Source organism: Pseudorca crassidens, chromosome 2, assembly GCF_039906515.1.
Source record: "Pseudorca crassidens isolate mPseCra1 chromosome 2, mPseCra1.hap1, whole genome shotgun sequence".
NCBI lineage: Eukaryota > Metazoa > Chordata > Mammalia > Artiodactyla > Delphinidae > Pseudorca > Pseudorca crassidens.
The window spans coordinates 24,371,021-24,391,530 of record NC_090297.1 but is presented as its reverse complement, the minus strand read 5'-3'; the positions used below and the strand labels follow the sequence as shown (position 1 = coordinate 24,391,530).

Genomic DNA, 20,510 nt, shown 5'->3' with positions numbered 1-20,510 from the left:
TTACCTTCTCAGTGAGGCTTTCTGTGAACATTATTTTAATTGCAACTCTGTCTCCCTTCCCTGATTTAATTTTCTTAATAGCCTTCATTTGCCATTTTGTAATTTGCTGTCCCTACTTTCCAAACTGTTTACGGTGAGGATTTATTGTTTTTAGAGTTCAAAATTTCCTAAAAGCCATTATTTTTAATGTAGGAAATAAAAACATTGTTTTGATTTTTTTTAAATCCAATTTCAAATATTATTTTACAGCACCCACAGTCTCCAAGTTAAAACCTAATAAATTTGTTATACCTGAAGTACCTCTCAACCCCAAGAGGGAAAACTTCCATGGTTCATGATCTCACAGTAATACAAACAGGGTAAGAAACTAAAGATAGTAGCTGTTCTCAAAAAAGAGCAAATGAAGGTTTACTATTTGCATAACATTAGGTGGAATTCTGTAAAGAATTAAACAAACCACACAAAATACATACCAGTGTATATAATATTAAAAGTTTGTTAAGTTCTGCCTCCTCCCTTGTATTCTGTTTCTTGGTTAAGAATCACTGATATCTTGATTAGTACATCTTTAGCTTTTTTTTTAATTCAGAAGAGATAGAATTCTATTAAAATATTTTCTCCCACAGATACAGTTTTAGATTTATGTATTATGTTCTCTCTCAGGCTCATGAAGTCCAGAATGAGCTATTTGATGTGTTTGGTAGCTGCCCTCTTTAATTATGTTGCAGTGATTTATCTGGATAGACTTACTCATTGAGAATTCCTGTTCCCTTACATACTACAAACAATAGAATGTTGAAACAAAGGAGGAGTGAGGGTTAGCTTCCAGGCTGCTGAATGGAGGAAGACATTTACTAGGTTCCCCGGGCAGAAGACCTTTTAGATAAGGGAGCTCCTATCTCCTATGCCAACTATTTACATTGTAACTGTAATAACTGTTCAAACTTGAGAAATGTTAGATTAATAATATAGATCACCTTTGTTACCACACTAGAGTTTATTTCGGTTACATCTAGAAATATATCAACTACTTTAGCAGATATGTTAAAACAAGAGTCATTTCTATTGGTGATGAATGTAATTTTGTTTCTTAATATTGTAAGTGAACTAAGGACTCTTTCCATGGCCTAATTCCATACTCTGTATCCTAATAAACAGTGATTTAAAAATCAAATACAATGTTTTTTTCCCTCCATTAAAAATAATGACTTGTAAGTATTTTTGAATTCTAAAGATCAGTAAATGCTCATTATAAACATTTCGGAAAGTATAGATAATTATAAAATTATAAAAATAAAAACACCCTAGAAACAAATGAAAACCCAACCAACCCCCAACTATAATTCAATCTTAAGAATCTGTTAGTTTACCTTTTGTAACATGTCCATCTAGTGTTTTTATTCAAAACTTAAAAAAATGTAAATCATCGCATCTCTAATAACAAGGATAATAATTTCTTGAGCTGTGCTTTTTTAAAAGTTTGATGGGAAGTATGAGTTTTTATTAATCATTTCTCTGTTTTGGTTAACCATTAACGAGAGGTTAGAACTAAATTTATGGCTCATTTATAATAAGTATATAGGACTTAATTGCATACAGTTTATAAAGTAGGCTCTTCATTTTCCCTTTGCCTTAATTTTCTCACTAGTGGAAGTTATATGATTTTCTAAGTCACTCGAAATCTTTTGTGAAACAATTGAGATAAAATAAAAACATTTCTGTGATTATAGTTTTCTATCTTTTTTTGGGGGGGTCTAACATATCAAAATTTTTTTTATGATAGATTATTTCCATAGATAATTTTAAGGTTATACCACATTCTACTCTGTGTAGTGACCTCATTCTTTTCTGTAATAATGTCTTAATATTGATCATTTAGGTTTCTAATTTTTACTAATGTTGGTAGTGTTGTAATGAACATTTTTGTTTATCAATACTTGTAGTTTAGATTATTTTCTTCACCTCTGTTCTTAGAATGGGAATAATACTGTTAGTCTTTATAATGCTATATTCTACCTCTTGTGTAATTATTTTTTCCCTCATTTTTAAGATATAATTTTGCATACAGTGAAATTCACTAATATTTTAGCATATACACTTCTGTAGATTTTGACAAATGCGTATATCCTTGTAATCACCACAGTCGAGTTATAAACTTTTTTTTTTTAACAAACGTTTATTCTTAAATGTACAATGGGTTCCAAGACAACACTTGATTCTAGCTGTAGGTGGCAGAGATGTGATGGCAGGGAATCCAGATGTTTAATTCAGATGTTTAAACAGGAATGGAATTAAGGATCATCATTGCCTCAGGCACAAGGAACATTACTTTTTGCCAGACTTCTTAATTCCACCTGTGGCCAGGAGGCCTTTCCTGTGGCCTTGCTCCTCTTTGTTTCTGCTTGAATGCCTTACCTTTCTTGTCCATCTCCTTGGCTTGCTTCTTGGGCTGCTTCAGGGGCTTCCTCTTGCCACCTTTGCAGCCCGACATGGCACCTGCCGCCCCTTCCCCAGACCCTGCCACCGGATGCCAAGATACAAAAGTTTTCACGCTTCCCCAGATTCTCTGGAGCCCCTTCATAGTCAGCTCTTACCTCCATTCCCAGCAACTGGTAACCACTAATCCGTTTTTTGTCCCTATAGTTTTGTCTTTTCCAAAATGTCATATATATATATATATATATATCTATATACTGTAAGTGTATGTAGCTTTTGAATCTGGTTTCTTTCACTTAGCATACTACATTTGAGAATCCATGTTATATATAACAATAAATGGATCCTTTTAATTAGTAGTATCCCATTAAATAGTTGTATGACAGTTTATCCATTTTTGTGTGCTTAATTTTAATTGTCTTGGTTGGCTGGAGTGCTTGATACAGTCATTGCTTGAAAGGTGACGTGTGGGTGGCGTATTTTATTACTTCTTTTGTATATTGTGTTCTTTTAGCCTTTATACATGAAAGACAATTGTGTCAGGACATAAAAATCTTCGGGCCATTGACGGTAGATCTCATTTTATTGTCTTTGGCGGGTAGTGTTTTAGAGAACCAAGGGTAAGTTCTATTTTTTTTTGAATTCTCCAAATTTAGGGTAGTTTGGTCAGGATGTGATTTTTGTGTGCTATGTGGGTGAGAGCTGCATAGTTTTGTAGCTTGAGAAAGGTTCCTTTGGTTGTATATTTGATTATTTTAGTTTTCGTGCTTGGGAACCATCATTTTAAGTCGTGTCTTCATTGTTTCTTCATAGCAGTCATCTTTCTTTAAATTAAAATTTTGACTTAGTTATTTGTTGATTCCTGCAGTTGTAAGAAATAATACAGAGAGATCCTTTGTATACGTTCCTCTATTTCCCCATTTTACAGTATAACCTTTGTAGGTAACATTGTGTAGTATAGCATCACAGCTAGGTTATTGACGTTAAAATCCATCCAGTCCTATTCACATCTCCAGTTTTACTTGTACTCATTTGGGTGTGTGTGTGTGTGTGTGTGTGTGTGTGTACGAAGTTCAATATAATTTTACCATCTGTATAGGTTCATATACTTAACCACCACAAAGTACTGAATAGTTCCAAAACAACAAGGGACCCTTGAGTAGCCCTTTTTACACACCCCCTTTCCCTTTGCAGGGGTTGGGGGGGCCTCCCCCCAACCACTAATCTATCCTATTCTCCATTTCTACAATTTTGTCATTTCAAAAAAGTCATATAAATGGAGTCATACCATACATATAGCCTTTGGTGGGGACTGGCCTTTTTTGCTATGCATACTTTTCTGGAGTCTCATCCAACTTGTTGCCTGTGGTAGGCCATTCCTTTTTATTGCTGCATAGTGTGCATGGTGCAGATGCACCATAGTTTGTTTAACCCGTTGAAGGACATCTGGGCTGATTCCAGTTTTTAGTTATTGTAAATGAAGCTGCTGTGAACATTCATGTGCAGGTTTTTGTGTGAACATCAGATAAAAGCCGAGGAGTCCAATTGCTAGGTAATAATGGTAGTTGCATGTCTAGTTTATAAAGAAACGGCCGAGTTGTTTTCTGGACCAGTAATGTTTGAATAATACAATTTTTCTGTGCGCTCAACGGCATTTGGTGGTATTACTGTTTTTTATTTTAGCCATTCTGATACATACGTAATGATATCTCATTGTGGTTTTAATCTGTATTTCCCTGATGGCTAATGGTGTTCAACTTCTTCTAATATGTGAGCAGCTATCTTTATTTTTTAATATGGTTTTTAATTCTTGTCTTAGTTTTATTGGGTTGGCCAAAAAGTGCCTTCGGCTTTTAAGTAGAAATGAAAGACACGTTTTTCATTTTCACCAAGAACTTTGTTGAACAACGTATTCACCCTTTTGTTCCACTACCTTCTGCCATTTTTCAGACAACTTCATAATTCCATCTTCCCACAGCTTTTTATCTTTTTGAGCAAAGAACTGTTCCAGGTGCTCCATTAAGAGGATTTTGTAAAGACCTAAATAAATGGAAATCCAGAGGTGAAATGTCTGGTGAATACAGCGGATGAATCAGAACTTCCCAGCCAAGCTGTAACAGTTTTTGCCTGGTCATCAAAGAAACATGCGGTCTTTTGTTATCCTGATGGAAGATGATGCGTTTTCTGTTGACTAATTCTGGATGCTTTTCATCGAGTGCTGCTTTCAGTTGGTCTAATTGGGAGCAGTACTTGTTGGAATTAATCGTTTGGTTTTCTGGAAGGAGCTCATAATAGAGGACTCGCTTCCAATCCCACCATATGCACGACATCACTGTCTTTGGATGAAGACCGGCCTTTGGTGTGGTTGTTGGTGGTTTATTTTGCTTGCCCTGTGATCTCTTCCGTTCCACATTATTGTACAGTATCCACTCTTCATTGCCCGTCACAATTTGTTTTAAAAACAGAACGTTTTCGTTATGTTTCAGTAGAGAATTGTATGCGGAAATATGGTCAAGAAGGTTTCTTTGGCTTAACTTATGTGGAACCCAAAGATCAAAGCGATTCACATAACCAAGGTAGTGCAAATGATTTTCAACGCTTGATTTGGGTATCTTGAGTATGTCGGCTATTTCCTGAGTGGTATAACGTTGATTGTTCTCAGTTAATGTTTCGATTTGATCACTATCAACTTCAACTGGTCTACCCGACTGTGGAGCATCGTCCAGCAAGAAATCTCCAGCACAAAACTTTGCAAACCACTTTTTAAAAATTAATTAATTAATTAAGTTTTGGCTGCGTTGGGTCTTCGTTGCTGCGTGCAGGCTTTCTCTAGTTCTGGTGAGTGGGGGTTACTCTTAGTTAAGGTGTGCGGGCTTCTCATTGCGGTGGCTTCTCTTGTTGCAGAGCACGGGCTCTAGGCGCATGGGTTTCAGTAGTTGTGGCCCGCGGGCACAGTAGTTGTGGCTCGCGGGCTCTAGAGCGCAGGCTCAGTAGTTGTGGCGCCTGGGCTTAGTTGCTCCGCGGCATGTGGCATCTTCCCGGACCAGGGCTTGAACCCGTGTTCCCTGCATTGGCAGGTGGATTCTTAACCACTGCACCACCAGGGAAGCCCCTCAAACCACTTAAAAAAAAAAAATTATTTGACTGTGTTGGGTCTTAGTTGCAGCATGCAGGATCTTTGTTGAAGCATGTGGGATCTTTCATTGAGGTGCGTGCGGGCTCCAGAGCGCACGGGCTCGGTAGTTGTGGCTTGCGGCCTCAGTAGTTGTGGTTCTCGGGCTTAGTTGCCCCGTGGCACATGGGATCTTAGTTCCCTGACCAGGGATTGAACCCGAGTCCCCTGCATTGGAAGGCGGATTCTTAACCACTGGACCACCAGGGAAATCCCGCAAACCACTTTTGACACTTTTGATCAGTCACAGCCCTTGCTCCATACACTGTGTGATCTTCTTTTGCGTTTCAGTTGCATTTTTACCTTTCTTGAAATAACAAAGCATAGTATGCTGAAAATGTTGCTTTTTTCTTCCAGCTTCAGTATGAAAATGGCTACACAAAAATTCACCAATTTTGATAAGTCTTTTTTTTTTTTTCTTTTTTGCGGTACGCTGGCCTCTCACTGTTGTGGCCTCTCCTGTTGTGGAGCACAGTCTCCGGACGCGCAGGCTCAGCGGCCATGGCTCAGGGGCCCAGCCGCTCCGCAGCATGTGGGATCTTCCCGAGCTGGGGCACGGACCCTTGTCCCCTGCATCGGCAGGCGGACTCTCAACCACTGCACCACCAGGGAAGCCCGATAAGTCTTTTTTTAAATGCACGCTGATATGACAGCTGTCACATGCAATCTAACAAAATTGTTTCGAATGAAGTTAAAGACAGCTAAGTGCTACTAGAGCCATCTTACAGAAAAACCGAATGAACCTTTTGGCCAACCCAATATGTGATCTTAATTATTAATAAAAATACTAAATTCTGTTTGATATGTTTCCCTGTGTTCCCTTTATCCAATAACATTTGTGGAAGCTCCATTTATAAGTTTGATAAGAGAGCTTTGCTTAGTTTTTGGATCAGCGTTAACTTAGCACACATTCCCTTGTAAACATTTTAGGAATGGCTTATTTTTAAACCAGGTTTGGCAAACTATGGCCTCCCTGCCAAATCTAGCTTGCTGCCTGTTTATGTATGGCTCTTGAGCTAAGAATGGTTTTTACATTTTTAAATGTGTAGTTGAAAATAAAAACAAAGAATACCTGACAAAGACGCTTTGCGGGCTACCCACAACTACTGAGCCCAAACACCCTGGGGCCTGCGCACCACAACTAGAGAAGAGAAAACATGCGCACCACAACTAGAGAAGAGAAAACATGCACTCCACAATTAGAGAGAAGCCTGCGCACCACAATGGACCACCAGGGAAGTCCCAGCCTGTATTATTTGTTATTTGACATGTTACAGAAAGTGTTTGCCATCTCCTATTTTTATTTATTAAAAAAAGATTTATTTTATTTTTAAAAATTTATTTATTTTTATTTATTATTTTTGGCTGTGTTTGGTCTTTGTTGCTGCACGCAGGCTTTCTCTAGTTGTGGGGAATGGGGGCTACTCTTAGTTGCGGTGCGCGGGCTTGTCTTGTTGCTGAGCACGGGCTCTAGAGGATGGGCTTCAGTAGATGCAGCGCATGGGCTCAGTAGTTGTGGTTGGTGGGCTCTAGAGAGCAGGCTCAGTAGTTGAGGTGCATGGGCTTAGTTGCTCTGCGGCATGTGGGATCTTCCCAGAGCAGGGCTCGAACCTGTGTCCCCTGCATTGGCAGGCATTCTTAGCCACTGCACCACCAGGGAAGCCTCTCCTATTTTTAAATAACAGCTTTACTAAGATATTATTCACATACCATAAAGTTTACCCTTAAGTTTACAATTTGGTGGTTTTTAGTGTTTTTATAGTGCTATGCAACCATCATGCTTTCTAACACTAGAACATTTTTAGCACTCCCAAAAGAAACCCTGTACTCATTAGTAGTCATTGTCAATTTCCCCCTTTCCTAAGTCCCTGGCAAACAAAAACCTATTCTTGTCTCTCTACATTTGTTTGTTTTGGATATTTCATGTAAATGGAATCATATAATATGTGGCCTTTTGTGTCTGGCTTCTTTCACTTAGCATGTTTTTAAGGTTCATGCACATTGTAGCATGTATCAGTACTTCGTATGGCAGCTTGCAGGATCTTAGTTCCCCACCAAGGATTAAACTGGTTAAGAATCTTCCTTCCAATACAGGGGACGCGAGTTCGATCCCTGGTGGGGGAACTAAGATCCCACATGCCACAGGGGAACTAAGATCCCACATGCCACAGGGCAACTAAGCCCGCGAGCCACAACTGCTGAGCCCAAACACCCTGGGGCCTGCGCACCACAACTAGAGAAGAGAAAACATGCGCACCACAACTAGAGAAGAGAAAACATGCACTCCACAATTAGAGAGAAGCCTGCGCACCACAATGAAGAGCCCATGCGCTGCAACAAAAAAATCCCACATGCCTCAACGAAGATCCTGCATGCCACAACTAAGACCCGATGCAGCCAAATAAATAAGTAAATAAATAAATAAATAAAGTAAAATAAAAATTTATTTTTAAAAAAGTGGTTTGAAAAAGTTTAAATACAGCAGGAATTATTAAATACAGCATATATTCATTTACAGAATTTTATGTAGCTACTTAAAACATTTTTTAAAATCTTAGAGAATATGTTTATGTGTAAGGATTCTATAATAGGCCACAAATCTACATACATAAAATGATATGTGTATATTTCCATATAGAGACATACACAAAATAAGACTGGAAGGTAATATACTCAAATGTTAACCTAAAACTTCATCAGTAGTTTCTACGTTTTCTATAATGTCAATGAAAAAAAATCAGAAAGAAGCTTCTGAAACTAAATTTAACATTTATGAAGTCTTTAATATATTATTACCTTTCAAACCAATAATCCTCTTCTAGAAACATCTTAATCAACTAAAATAAAGAATAAGCTTGGGCTTCCCTGGTGGCGCAGTGGTTGAGAGTCTTCTGCCGATGCAGGGGACACGGGTTTGTGCCCCGGTCCGGGAAGATCCCACATGCTGCGGAGCGACTAGGCCCGTGAGCCATGGCCACTGAGCCTGCGCGTCCGGAGCCTGTGCTCCGCAGCGGGAGAGGCCACAACAGTGAGAGGCCCGCATACCGCAAAAAAAAAAAAAGAGTAAGCTTTATAAGCAAAGGTGCTTATTGTGCACTTTTAAAAAATATTTTGCTATTTTTTTCTTATTTTTTTATTGTTTTGGCCATGTGGCATGTGGGATCTTAGTTCCCCAACCAGGGTTCAAACCTGCGCCTCCTGCATTGGAAGCGCAGCATCTTAACTACTGGACCACCAGGGAAGTCCCTCAAACCACTTTTCACATCACAGTGCCACGATGAAGATATTCGATAACAAATCTTTGCCCATATTTCTGGTTATTTGCTTAGGCTAAATTCCTAGAAGTAGAATTACTGGATCAAAAGGCATGAACGTTTATAAAACTTGATGCATATTGTCAAATTTCTTTCTTGAAAAGCTCGAAAAAGCATGACAATGTGTTCTTTTAAACAAGATAAGGATCATTTTAAAGAAGCTGGCTGTGGAAGTCATGTTTCTGCTATTTTGTCACTCCGAAGATTGAGGGTAATTTCTCACGTTACAAATATTTGTATGTAACGCCTGTCATGTTTTTAATACTGTGGGGTTTACTTTTAGGGAGATAAGACAAACTGCCATGGCACTATTGCTAAAGTGCAGTTTTGCTACTTAGTAGATGTTATTTCAGTAGTTGAGAAGGCAGTAAGACACCTGTATCATGGTCTTTGAACTTCATTGTAAATTTCTCCACTCCTAGTCTGTCGAAAAGGGAGAACAGATTAACTAGAGAAGCAGGCTTTATATAAGTAGTCGCCCTCTCACCCCCGAATCAATCCGCAGAGACTACCACTGTAGGCATGCCTTGTAGTTGATAGTTCTTCCACTTACTTTTCACAATTGTTGTTTTCACTGGTAGTCTAAGTTGTACATCTATTAAAAAATATTCACTGTCTTACAATTTGTAGAAAATTTATATCAGTGGCTGTGGAGGCCCATAATTTGTTTTCTTTCACAGACTGTTCTTATGGTAAAAATTCTTACAAGCCTTTTATGCCTACTATTACATGTCCATTAGAGAGCACAGGGATGACAAAGTGAATCTCAAAAAATTTAATATTAGTAAAAGTTTGGAAAAGCAAATTCTGTGTCTTTTTTTGTGGACAAATATTTGTTATTTTCACATTATTTACATAGATTCTTACACTGTGCTGGTAAGATTCCAATGATGGCAAATATATTAAATTTGGTTTCATTGTTTGAAAAGAGCCTGATACACATTTGCCACAACTCGATTTAAGAACTTCTGGTGAACATTCTTGATTTAGTTTTTTTGCTTTTTCCATATGTCATCTTTTGAGATTGGTATTTCAGAATGAAACTTTTACTGCTAATGAAGACCCTTGATGTATCCTCTATTTGCAAATAACCATTTTTTGTTGTAAGTGTGATCTATAATAGTAGTTGTGTAGGAGTCTCTTTCATGCTTTTGGAATTTGTTCTTTTGGAAGTCAGGAGTATACCATTCAGACAGATTGCTACAGGTAGTAGTTTCCAGACAAGTGGAGATAAGATTTATCATTATCTTAAGTTTTACACTTATTAGGTTCTTCCATATCAATTAGACAGTTTCTCTCTCCAGTTAAAAAGGCCTTGCTCTCCTTACTGATTTCAGCTTGATCATGATTGGTGAAATTAAGATGAAGACCGTCAGAACCAGCAATTGTGAGGTTTTTGTAGTTAAAGGTCACTAGTATCATAGGCTTTATTAACTGCTTCTGAAAATATTATTTATTCTTTTTACTTTGTAAATTGTTTTCTTTTATGTTTATGAAGTGCTGACATTTCCGTGAGGTGTATGTATTATGGTAGTATGGTAGCAAATCAATTTTGGTAACTTACAGTTTATCACTTGGGTCTGTTAACTATCCTAGCTGAATGCCATCAACACATTATATAATTTGGAACTTCAATGGTATTTAATTGCTAAAGGTAGTAGCAGTTTTTTTTAAATAAATTTGTTTACTTATTTACTTTTGGCTGCGTTAGGTCTTAATTGCTGCTCACAGGCTTTCTGTAGTTGTGCCGAGCAGGGGCTCCTCCTCGTTGTGGTGCCTGGGCTTCTCATTGCAGTGGCTTCTCTTGTTGCGGAGCATGGTCTCAAGGCATGCAGGCTTCAGTAGTTGTGGCATGCGGGCTCAGCAGTTGTGGCTAGCGGGCTCTAGAGCGCAGGCTCAGTAGTTGTGGCGCGCAGGCTTAGTTGCTCCATGGCATGTGGGATCTTCCCGGACCAGGGCTTGAACCCATGTACCCTGCATTGGCAGGCGGATTCCTTTTTTTTTTTTTGCGGTACGCGGGCCCTCTCACTGTTGTGGCCTCTCCTGTTGTGGAGCACAGGCTCCGGACGCGCAGGCTCAGCGGCCATGGCTCACGGGCCTAGCTGCTTTGCGGCATGTGGGATCTTCCCGGACCGGGGCACGAACCCGTGTCCCCTGCATCGACAGGCGGACTATCAACCACTGCGCCACCAGGGAAGCCCGGCAGGCGGATTCTTAACCACTGCGTCACTAAGGAAGTCCAAGGTAGTAGCAGTTTTTAATGATACATAATAATAAAAAAAAATGGAAGTTCAGCCTAATCCTGGCTGCTGTGGTGACTTCATTTTCCTCCTGTATAAAAATAATGTAGGGCTTCCCTGGTGGCACAGTGGTTAAGAGTCCGCCTGCCAATGCCGGGGACGCGGGTTCGGGCCCTGGTCCGGGAGGACTCCACGTGCTGCGGAGCAGCTGAGCCCCTATGGCGCAGCTGCTGACCCCGCGTGCCACAACTGCTGAAGCCGGTGCCCCTGGAGCCCGTGCTCCGCAACGGGAGAGGCCACCGCGTTGGGAAGCCCACTCACCACGGCGAGGAGTGGCCTCCGCTCGCTGCAACTGGAGAGAACCCACGAGCAGTGTCGAAGACCCAACATGCAACCAAAAATAAAATAAACAAATAAATAAATAGAATTAGAAAAAAAACCAGTGTAGTAATCAGTTTCCAGAACAACAGCTGTTTAAGCCAGGTGTCCTGGAGCCCTTGTGCTTATCTTCGATGAGAACAGAAAGAAGTGCTAGTAAAGGGGATAGAGAGCTGAATTTGAATTCCACTTCTGATCTTTATCTGCTATATGACTTTAGACAGATCATGCCTCTGAACCTTGATCCTCATCTATAAAATGGAATAATGTCTATTTTGCAGTACAGTGCCTTGAAAACTCAGCAAATGCTGGTGTTTAGTGTTGCTATTAACAGTGAATAAATAAGATCACGTAGTAGGGTTTGCCTCCTCCTAAGCTTAAAGAGTAGTCTTTTGTTTTTGTTTTTTCCCAGTAATCAAGAAGAATGTTGATTTATTTATATTTTATTAGAGGAATGTGATAACTCTTTGCTTTTCTCACAAAATGGGGATAAGAGTACCTGCATTTTCAAATTGTTACGAATATTAAAGAGATCATACAGCATATAAAGATTTTTATAGGACAGGACCTGGCACAAAGTAAGTCTCAGTAAATATTCGTTGTTGTTATTATTTATAATACAGATACAAGAAAGCAGAAGATGGTGTAGAACAGACTTATTAAATGTTTTTCCATTAATGATTAAATTCAGATTAGGTTAATCCTCGTATTCCATTTCTTCTTCTCATTGCTCAAGTTTCTCCTGCATTTGCTGGCTTTTTCTCTCTGGTATCCCCTTCCTGTAATGGTTCTTGGCACCAGCTCTTCTGCTTGTATTGTTCTGGATCTATGTTAGTGAAATGGAGCCACCGTGATCTAGGCTTGCCTTTGCAAAAAATCCTCCAGGGGAACAAAGGTGTGGAGGAGAAAAATGCCTGAGAACTGAGATTCAGTGGTTGAGGAAATAAATATTCTAGTAAAGGCAGTTTTAGTCTCAAGGTATAGAAGTCTTTTCTGCTTGGCAAAAATTCAGGGCATTAAATGAAGGAACACCAGGGATTCTCTCTGAACCCCAGAGCAGGAAATATATACGTGGGCCTCCTGGGCACTAGGAGGCTTTTCTGTTTCCATAGGGGTTCCATAGTGTCTTGTCTCTGATTTTTTTCAGCACATTCTTTCTCTTCTTTGTGTTGACCATCTACTGCTTATTCACCGGGTTATACTTGACCCAAAATGACAGCTACAACTGCCAAGTGTTTAGGGAATTTCACTTTATCTCTCCATTGCTATCTGGCCTGAATGCTAAGGAGAAGTATCTGATTAGGTCAGTTTATCACTTCTCTTCAGGTACTAGGGGTTTGGCCATTTAGGAGAATACTTTTGTTATAGTTGTTTGTGGCCAGAGGTGGTGGGAATCACAAAGTTGCCCTTTCTAGGCAGGTGTCTTGAAATAGGTCTGTTACAGAAAATATTCAAAAAAGTGTTGCTTTGTTGAACTTTATTTTTCCAAGTGCACTACATAGCTCTGATTACTGTTTTAAAATATAGACTTCCAGTGTGATTTCATAAATACCAACTTAGTGGTACCTATTGTGTTTGAGTTTGGTTCTTGTATACAATCAACAGAGAAGTGGCCAAATTAGCTCAAGTGAGGGGACATTCATTGTAAAGACACCCTGAGCAGTTAAGTGACAGCAATCCAAGAGCAGGAATGCTAGTAAAGTAAGGCCAAGAACTGAGCCAGAATGCTGTCAAAAGTTGCTTCTTTTTTAGGTCTTTTATATTGGACTGCATGGACCACCATGGTAACCGCTTTGTTCTTTGAGATTTAATGTTCAGTAATATATATCTGCTTGAAAATCTGATAAATGTAATTTGTTACATATTTGGATCATTAACTCCTTAAATTTGGATTCCTTTATACCCAAGTCTGAGTTTCAGTGGGTTTTTTTTTTTCCTTGACTGCGATGTTGGCTGGCCAAAAGACAAAAATCTGAATAGAGAAGTAGGAGGAGAACCAGGAGATCATAGTGGTATGGAAGTCAGGGAATGAAGGAATTTGAGAAGGTGACTTTATTGAGATGTTTTTTTTTTCTTATGAGAACGGAAAAAACATGAGCTTGAACTAGTGATGATTTTTATTTTTATATGTTGGAAGTTTCTGAATGGATTAGAATGGAAGTTTCTCTGAATTGAGGATTAGCTGGGAATTGAGAAGAGAGAAAAATGGTTGTACTTTGAAATGCTAAGTTTTAGAAAGTAAGTTAGACGTTTGTGTGATCTAGGTACTTCTGATATTGATTATGAAAATGCTGACCTATATAGAGAGAGGCTCACCTCCCTGGAATGACCAAAACCTACCCTTTGCTAACCGAGGATAGGGAAAGAAGAGATGGATGTATGGGGACATTTCAGTAACTTAAAGAGAATAACCTGTGAGATGGATATAGTTGAATAAATGCCTACTAGGTATTGGACATGTCTCATTTAATATATTTTTTAATGAATTTATTTATTTATGGCTGCATTGGGTCCTCGTTGCTGCGCGCGGGCTTTCTCTAGTTGCGGTGAGTGGGGGCTACTCTTTGTTGCGATGCGCGGGCTTCTCATTGCGGTGACTTCTCATTGTGGTGGCTTCTCTTGTTGTGGAGCATGGGCCTAGGCACGTGGGCTTCAGTAGTTGTGGCTTGTGGGCTCTAGAGCGCAGGCTCAGTAGTTGCAGTGCACCGGCTTAGTTGCTCCGTGGCATGTGGGATCTTCCTGGCCCAGGACTCGAGCCCGTGTCCCCTGCATTGGCAGGAGGATTCTCAACTACTGTGCCACCAGGGAAGTCCCTCATTTAGTCTACATAGTAAACGTATAAAGTAGCCAGTGTTATCTCAGTTTTACAGATGGAAATAGTGAAGTGTATATCATTCATTGATTCTGATAAGTGTATGGGATGTTGGGTATGGTAAGTAGGGCTTCTCAAGGAATGCACTTTAGAATATCATTCTTAATGATTTGTAAAGTGATGCTTTTGCGTAATTTTTCAAATGTGATGTATAGTTCCGGGTTTATCTGTTTTGATTTTATAACTTCCTATGCGGTAAAACACCAACTTAATTTGCAAAATTATGATTCTAGTTAGGACAAGATCTATGTTAGAAGAAGACGACAGGTGTTGAGGCTTACAAAAGGAAGTTCTGGTATCTGGGAAATGGAAAGGAAACTCAGAAGCTAGGTCATTTGTACAGATGATATTCTTGGGTGGGATGAAGTGAGGAAATATGAGGTAGGTCAGACACTAACGTGGTTTTCTCACTTTGCCTCTTCAGTAAAGGGAGTAAGAGATGCTTTTATGGGGTGGGGCCTCAGTAGAGAAAGTCCTGGATGGGTGTGAGATGGGCAGCTGTCAAGTAGCCCACAGAGAAAAATAGGAAATAGTTTTGTGAAACCAGAGGTGATAGGTTATTTAGTGGAAGGCAGGAAGCCTTACAGACATTTAGCAAAAGTGAAGATGGAATTAGTAAGTCGTAGTAGAAATTAACATTAACCCTTCACTCAAATTGAATACTAGAGAAAGAGGGGGAGGTGTCGAGTACAAGAACTTGAAAAGATAGTTCTGTCCTGATGGGAGCATTTTCTTTGATTATAATTTACAGCCAGCTTTTCTCCTTTATGATAGAAAAGGTTTCTGTTACCTGCCCAAGAAGTTTCTTACAGTCGTCTGTTTTCATCATTTGATTTTTCTTGATTCCTGAGCGTCTTCTTCTGATCATTAGTTTTGTTTCCTAGGAAGAATTTTGTTGAGAGTCTGCCTGGTGTTGATGACCATATCAGGTATAGCTCCCATTATAAACAATAAGTTCCTGACTAGTTAAAAACACTTTTGTGAGAGTGACTTGGTTTATCTTGTCTACTCAACTGTGGGTAAATGGTTTAAAATGGAGTTTCTGTACTAGCAAAGGCTCCATTCTCGTTGTCTATAGGAGGTAGGAGGAGTAGTGGTTCACCTTGTATGTGGGGCAGAGAGAGACACACCCTGGAAGAGGGAGAGCTGGAGGAGGTGAACAGAGAGCTGAAGATAAAGAGAGGGTGAGGAGACCTGAGAGGGTGAGCGAGCCAGCAAATAAAACGTGGTAGGAGAGAGAATGACGGGTGGGTGGGAAGGCAGTATAGAAAGGGATGGAAATTGCTGTGAGGGAAGGATGGGCAAATTTTGAAGGTAGGGGGAGGAGACAGTGGAAAGCAAAGGCAAGAAGACCAAGAGAGCTGACTCATCAAAGCCCACAGCAAAAGCTGTGAAGGCAGTTCTATCTGGGGGTGGAAACTTCCTGTGGCTGCCCTGGAGGCAGCTTGATAACATAGAAAGGACATTGCACTTTGAATTGGAACATCTGGATTTAGATCCTGGAAATGCCATCTAAACACTCTTCCCTACTCAACAGTGGTTGGGAAGGCATTTCTGTGAGGCTCAGTTCTAATCTCTCAAATGGGAATAATTACTGTGAGATTGTTGTAATGATTACATAAATATGCATATTGCATGTTCTCTGCCTTCCCTTACCATTCCTACTTTATTTTTTTCATTTTTGTAGCCACTCCTACTTTTTTCTTGGGAAATATAAATAGAATTCCAACATTCTTGGTTAAAACTATTTGTAGGTTTTTGGATTTTCAAGAAACGCCTAGCATCTAGTTAAATGCATGTTTAGATTCCACAGAAAAAGCTAGATGTAGAACTTTATGTGTTTAATTTACATGCTTTGTAAATGTTAACTCTGGCCTGAAGGTTCAAAATGATTTTATCTGACGTTTGTAGAGTTTAGCTAAGATGCTGTCCTCATCTCCCCTCGCCTCCTTTACCACCTGTAGTTTAGGAGCTTATTCAGTGTGCTTACTGAAATAATGTAAACGCCTTGTACTGTGAGCCTAGCTTCTGTTTCAAGGCCCTTTGAAACTGTTTTACCACAGTAACAGGCCTTATCTCTATGTCTTTGTTCTCATATGGCTTAAATTTAGTGTCATTTTGAATTTTATAAATTTACATTTTTGTCAAGCATCCCAAAGCTGTTACATCTTAGTGACACGATGTATCATTTGTAGCATAGTGTCAGCTCTGGGTTTTGAAAATGTGTAATTTAAAACAACGCGACCCGGGCTTCCCTGGTGGTGCAGTGATTATGAATCCGCCTTCAGATTCGAACCCTGGTCCAGGAAGATCCCACATGCCGTGGAGCAACTAAGCCTGAGCACCACAGCTACTGAGCCTGTGCTCCTAGAGCCCGTGCTCTGCAAAAAGAGAAGACACTGCAATGAGAAGCCCGCGCTGCAACGAAGAGTAGCCTCCACTCGCCACAACTAGAGAAAGCCCATGCACAGCAAAGAAGACCCAACACAGCGAACAAAATAAAATAAATAAATTAAAAAAAAAAAAAACAATGCGACTGTATTTTTATGTGGTGACCGTTCAGTCAAATTAAGATTATTGGGGTGGTATTCAGTCAGCATGTTAATAAAATCCTTAAATTGGTTCCCCCAGCTGTATTCAGGTTCGTGCTCCATACTCTACCCTCTCCCTGCCTGTCCCTAGTTTGACTCTCTTTGCATTTATCCACTGCTAGAAATTGTTCACATACATTTGGAGGTAGTGATGATTGGATGAGGGGGTTTGAGAAAGTCCTGCTTCAGACAATCAGCAGTCTTTCTCAGGTAGGCAGAATAGCTTTCCTCTTTATATTACTCAGCCATAAAAAGAAATGAAATTGAGTTATTTGTAGTGATGTGGATGGACCTAGAGTCTGTCATACAGAGTGAAGTAAGTCAGAAAGAAAAACAAATACCGTATGCTAACGCATATATATGGAATCTAAAGAAAAATAAATGGTTCTGAAGAACCTAGGGCAGGACAGGAATAAAGACACAGATGTAGAGAATGGACTTGAGGACATGGGGAGGGGGAAGGGTAAGCTGGGACGAAGTGAGAGAGTAGCATGGACATATATACACTACCAAATGTAAAATAGATAGCTAGTGGGAAGCAGTCGTGTAGCACAGGGAGATCAGCTCTGTGCTTTGTGACAACCTAGAGGGGTGGGATAGGGAGTGTGGGAGGGAGATGCAAGAGGGAGTAGATATGGGGATATATGTATATGTATAGCTGATTCACTTTGTTACAAAGCAGAAACTAACACACCATTGTAAGGCCATTATACTCTAATAAAGGTGTTAAAAAAAGAAAAAGAATAACCTTCCTCTTTAATAAACAAGGGACATTACTCTAGCCTCAGGCAGCAAAGGTGACTTGTTGCTCATAACTGAGAGGACCAGTAGACTGTTGGACAGTAAAGGGTTTTTGAATTATGACTGTTTTGCGTAATCTATTCCACACTTCATTCTTGCTCTTAAATATTACCTTGTAGTAATGACCTTGGAGATGAGTTAATTGAAGTCTAGAAAGATTGTTATGATGTGGGTAGTACATTTAATGATAAGTAAAGTTTGAAGAGATCATTGTGATATGTGCTATTTTTTATTTCTTCTGGTTTTCAGATACTAGGAGCCCCCAGAGATATTCCAATATGGAGAAATGTTGGGGGCACTCCATTATATAGTTTGTAGCGCCTTTCAACCTGAGGTTTATCAAAGAAATACTGGCTTGGATCAAATGAATCCCCTAATTTGTACTTAACTGTTTTCACAAGGACTGTGGTCTGAGTCAGTTTTCATAAGGACTGTGGTCTTTGAGTCAGTAGCAAGGTTTAGGTCACATAATCATCTACATACATTATTGCTTTTCAACATGTTGATCTTTACTTATTAAGTCAAAATGTATGAAATACAGCTACAGTAATTCTCTCCCTCTCTTTTTTAAAGACTCTGCTTCCTTATTTATTTATCTATCTATTTATTTATTTGGCTGCGTTGGGTCTTAGTTGCAGCACGCGGGCTCAGTAGTGGCAGCATGTGGGCTCTCTAGTTGTGGCGTGTGGGCTCTCTAGTTGTGGCGTGTGGGCTCTAGAGCACGCAGGCTTAGTTGCCCCCATGGCATGTGGGATTTTAGTTCCCCAACCAGGGATCGAACCCGCATCCCCTGCATTGGAAGGTGGATTCTTAACCTCTGGATCACCAGGGAAGTCCCTACTGTAATTCTTGTGTGATGGAATTTGCTTTTTCTTTTTCTGCATTATGTGTTTTTCATGTTTGAAAACAAAAGGGAATGGGAGGGGAGAAAGCAGGGGTCATTGCTGAACGCTGATGATTAAAGGTAAGTGAATGTTTAATCTCAGTCACTTGATTATTGTTATTGTCTTGTCAATATCTGAAAGTAAACATAGAAAAGCTTTTCAGTTGTGTTAATGTGTATGTAAAATTCAAGATGCTAACTTGGAATTATTCCCTCCTCTATTCTAAACAATAGGTACGTTCTATGGATGAGCTGAATCACGATTTTCAAGCACTTGCTCTGGAGGGAAGAGCGATGGGAGAGGTAAGTGAATTGGTGTGCCAGAAAAGTGGGCCTGTTTTTAAGAGAAGGTTGGAGCTGTCTTTCATCAAATGTGTCCGAATCTAGTCTCCAGAAGTATGTGCTTGCTTTTCCTTGTTGCCATCCTCATGATAGGAGTGGGATATTGCAGAATTTTGCCAAAACAATCTCATTATAAGAAGAATGTTAACTTTAGCCTAATGTCTTAAAAATAAAACAAAACCAAAATGTGAGCACAAATTAATATTATCTTAACCAGTCAGTTGTAAATTGAGGTGTTAAAATTTTACAAAATAGTTTTATATGCATAAAATGTCCTTAACCTTTGGCTCATTTTCCAGTTGTTAGGTTCTTTTGCAGTGGAAGGGAGTTTTAGATTGGATGCTAGTCAGAATATGTTGATAACCTATTTTTAGAGCAGTGTTATTTTTGAGGAAGTTGTTTAGACTTCCATTGTGAAGAGGGAATTGTTAGATTTCTGGTGAAATAATTCCAGAAGGTTGAGGCCTGAGCCAGTCATCCCTTATGTAGATAGAATTTAGAAATAAGAATTTTGGTTTGTTTGTAATGTTTAAAATTTGCAGAAACAAAATTTACCATCCATTATATTGATAGTGAAGATTGCCATAATTCTAAAAGAAAGAGGAATATAAATCAAGTATAGCAGGTTTCTGGTGCTTCTAGATGTTGACAATAAGAGTGTATTGGTGATAGGTAGAACATACAGGTTGAATTAATGGCTGAAGATGTCACAGGTTCACAAACTGGGGGCATTTGCTTGTGATTTTTTTTGTTCTGGAGAAGTAGCCTTAGGTTTTTTCTTCTGTTTTATATTTTGTATATCTAATATTTAAAAGCCCCCATATCTATTTTAATGTTTTAAAGGAGGGAGAATAGCTGTATTCTGGATTCTCTTTTATACTATTCATTAAATACATTTGTTCTTTGATTTAGCCAATATTCTTTGATCCAGGCACTGTTCTAGGTTCCAAGGACTCAAAATTAAGATAATTTCCTGATTTATAACAAATATTCATTTACTACCATTGTGGCTGGGCATTAGTTAAAGTCTTTGTGTTTTGATCCTAAGATTCTTGCTTCCTTGGTTATAAGATTTTGTTTCCAACTTTTCTGAATCATCTTGTGGTCAGAGTCGAGTGTCCTATTATCTTGGGTTCATGGGGTTTTGGCCTGTTTTTGTGTTTCCTCTAGACCTTGAAGTAGGTGTTCTTATGTTTCCTGTGCCTGCCTAATATTAATGAAACAGTGCACATCAATAAACCCTATCTGGTTATTGAGTAAGTGATTTTCTTACTAAATTTCTGGAGCACAGTTTGAACAGAAAGTTAACAGATGTGTCTTATTAATTATAGATGGGGAAACTGCATTCATCTGCTTCCGCACTCCTGTGGTTCTAACCTGGTCCACTCTAAGCCCAGTCTTTTAAAATTAGTTACACAGTATAAAAATAATGCCCTGTTACTGTTTTGTAACACTTCATAATCTTTAAAGACTTAACTTAA

General features: G+C 39.2%; 1 protein-coding gene across 18 annotated transcripts in view; it reads left to right on the top strand.

Annotated features, from left to right (window-relative positions):
- PUM1 (pumilio RNA binding family member 1) overlaps nucleotides 1-20,510 on the top strand; it is a 127,833-nt gene that overhangs the window by 17,264 nt on the left and 90,059 nt on the right. For all 18 annotated transcript variants that reach the window (XM_067725183.1, XM_067725201.1, XM_067725200.1 and 15 more), the window contains one exon: nucleotides 18,922-18,990. In XM_067725183.1, the coding sequence (XP_067581284.1) occupies nucleotides 18,922-18,990 (69 nt within the window). The remainder of the gene's footprint in view (nucleotides 1-18,921; nucleotides 18,991-20,510) is intronic.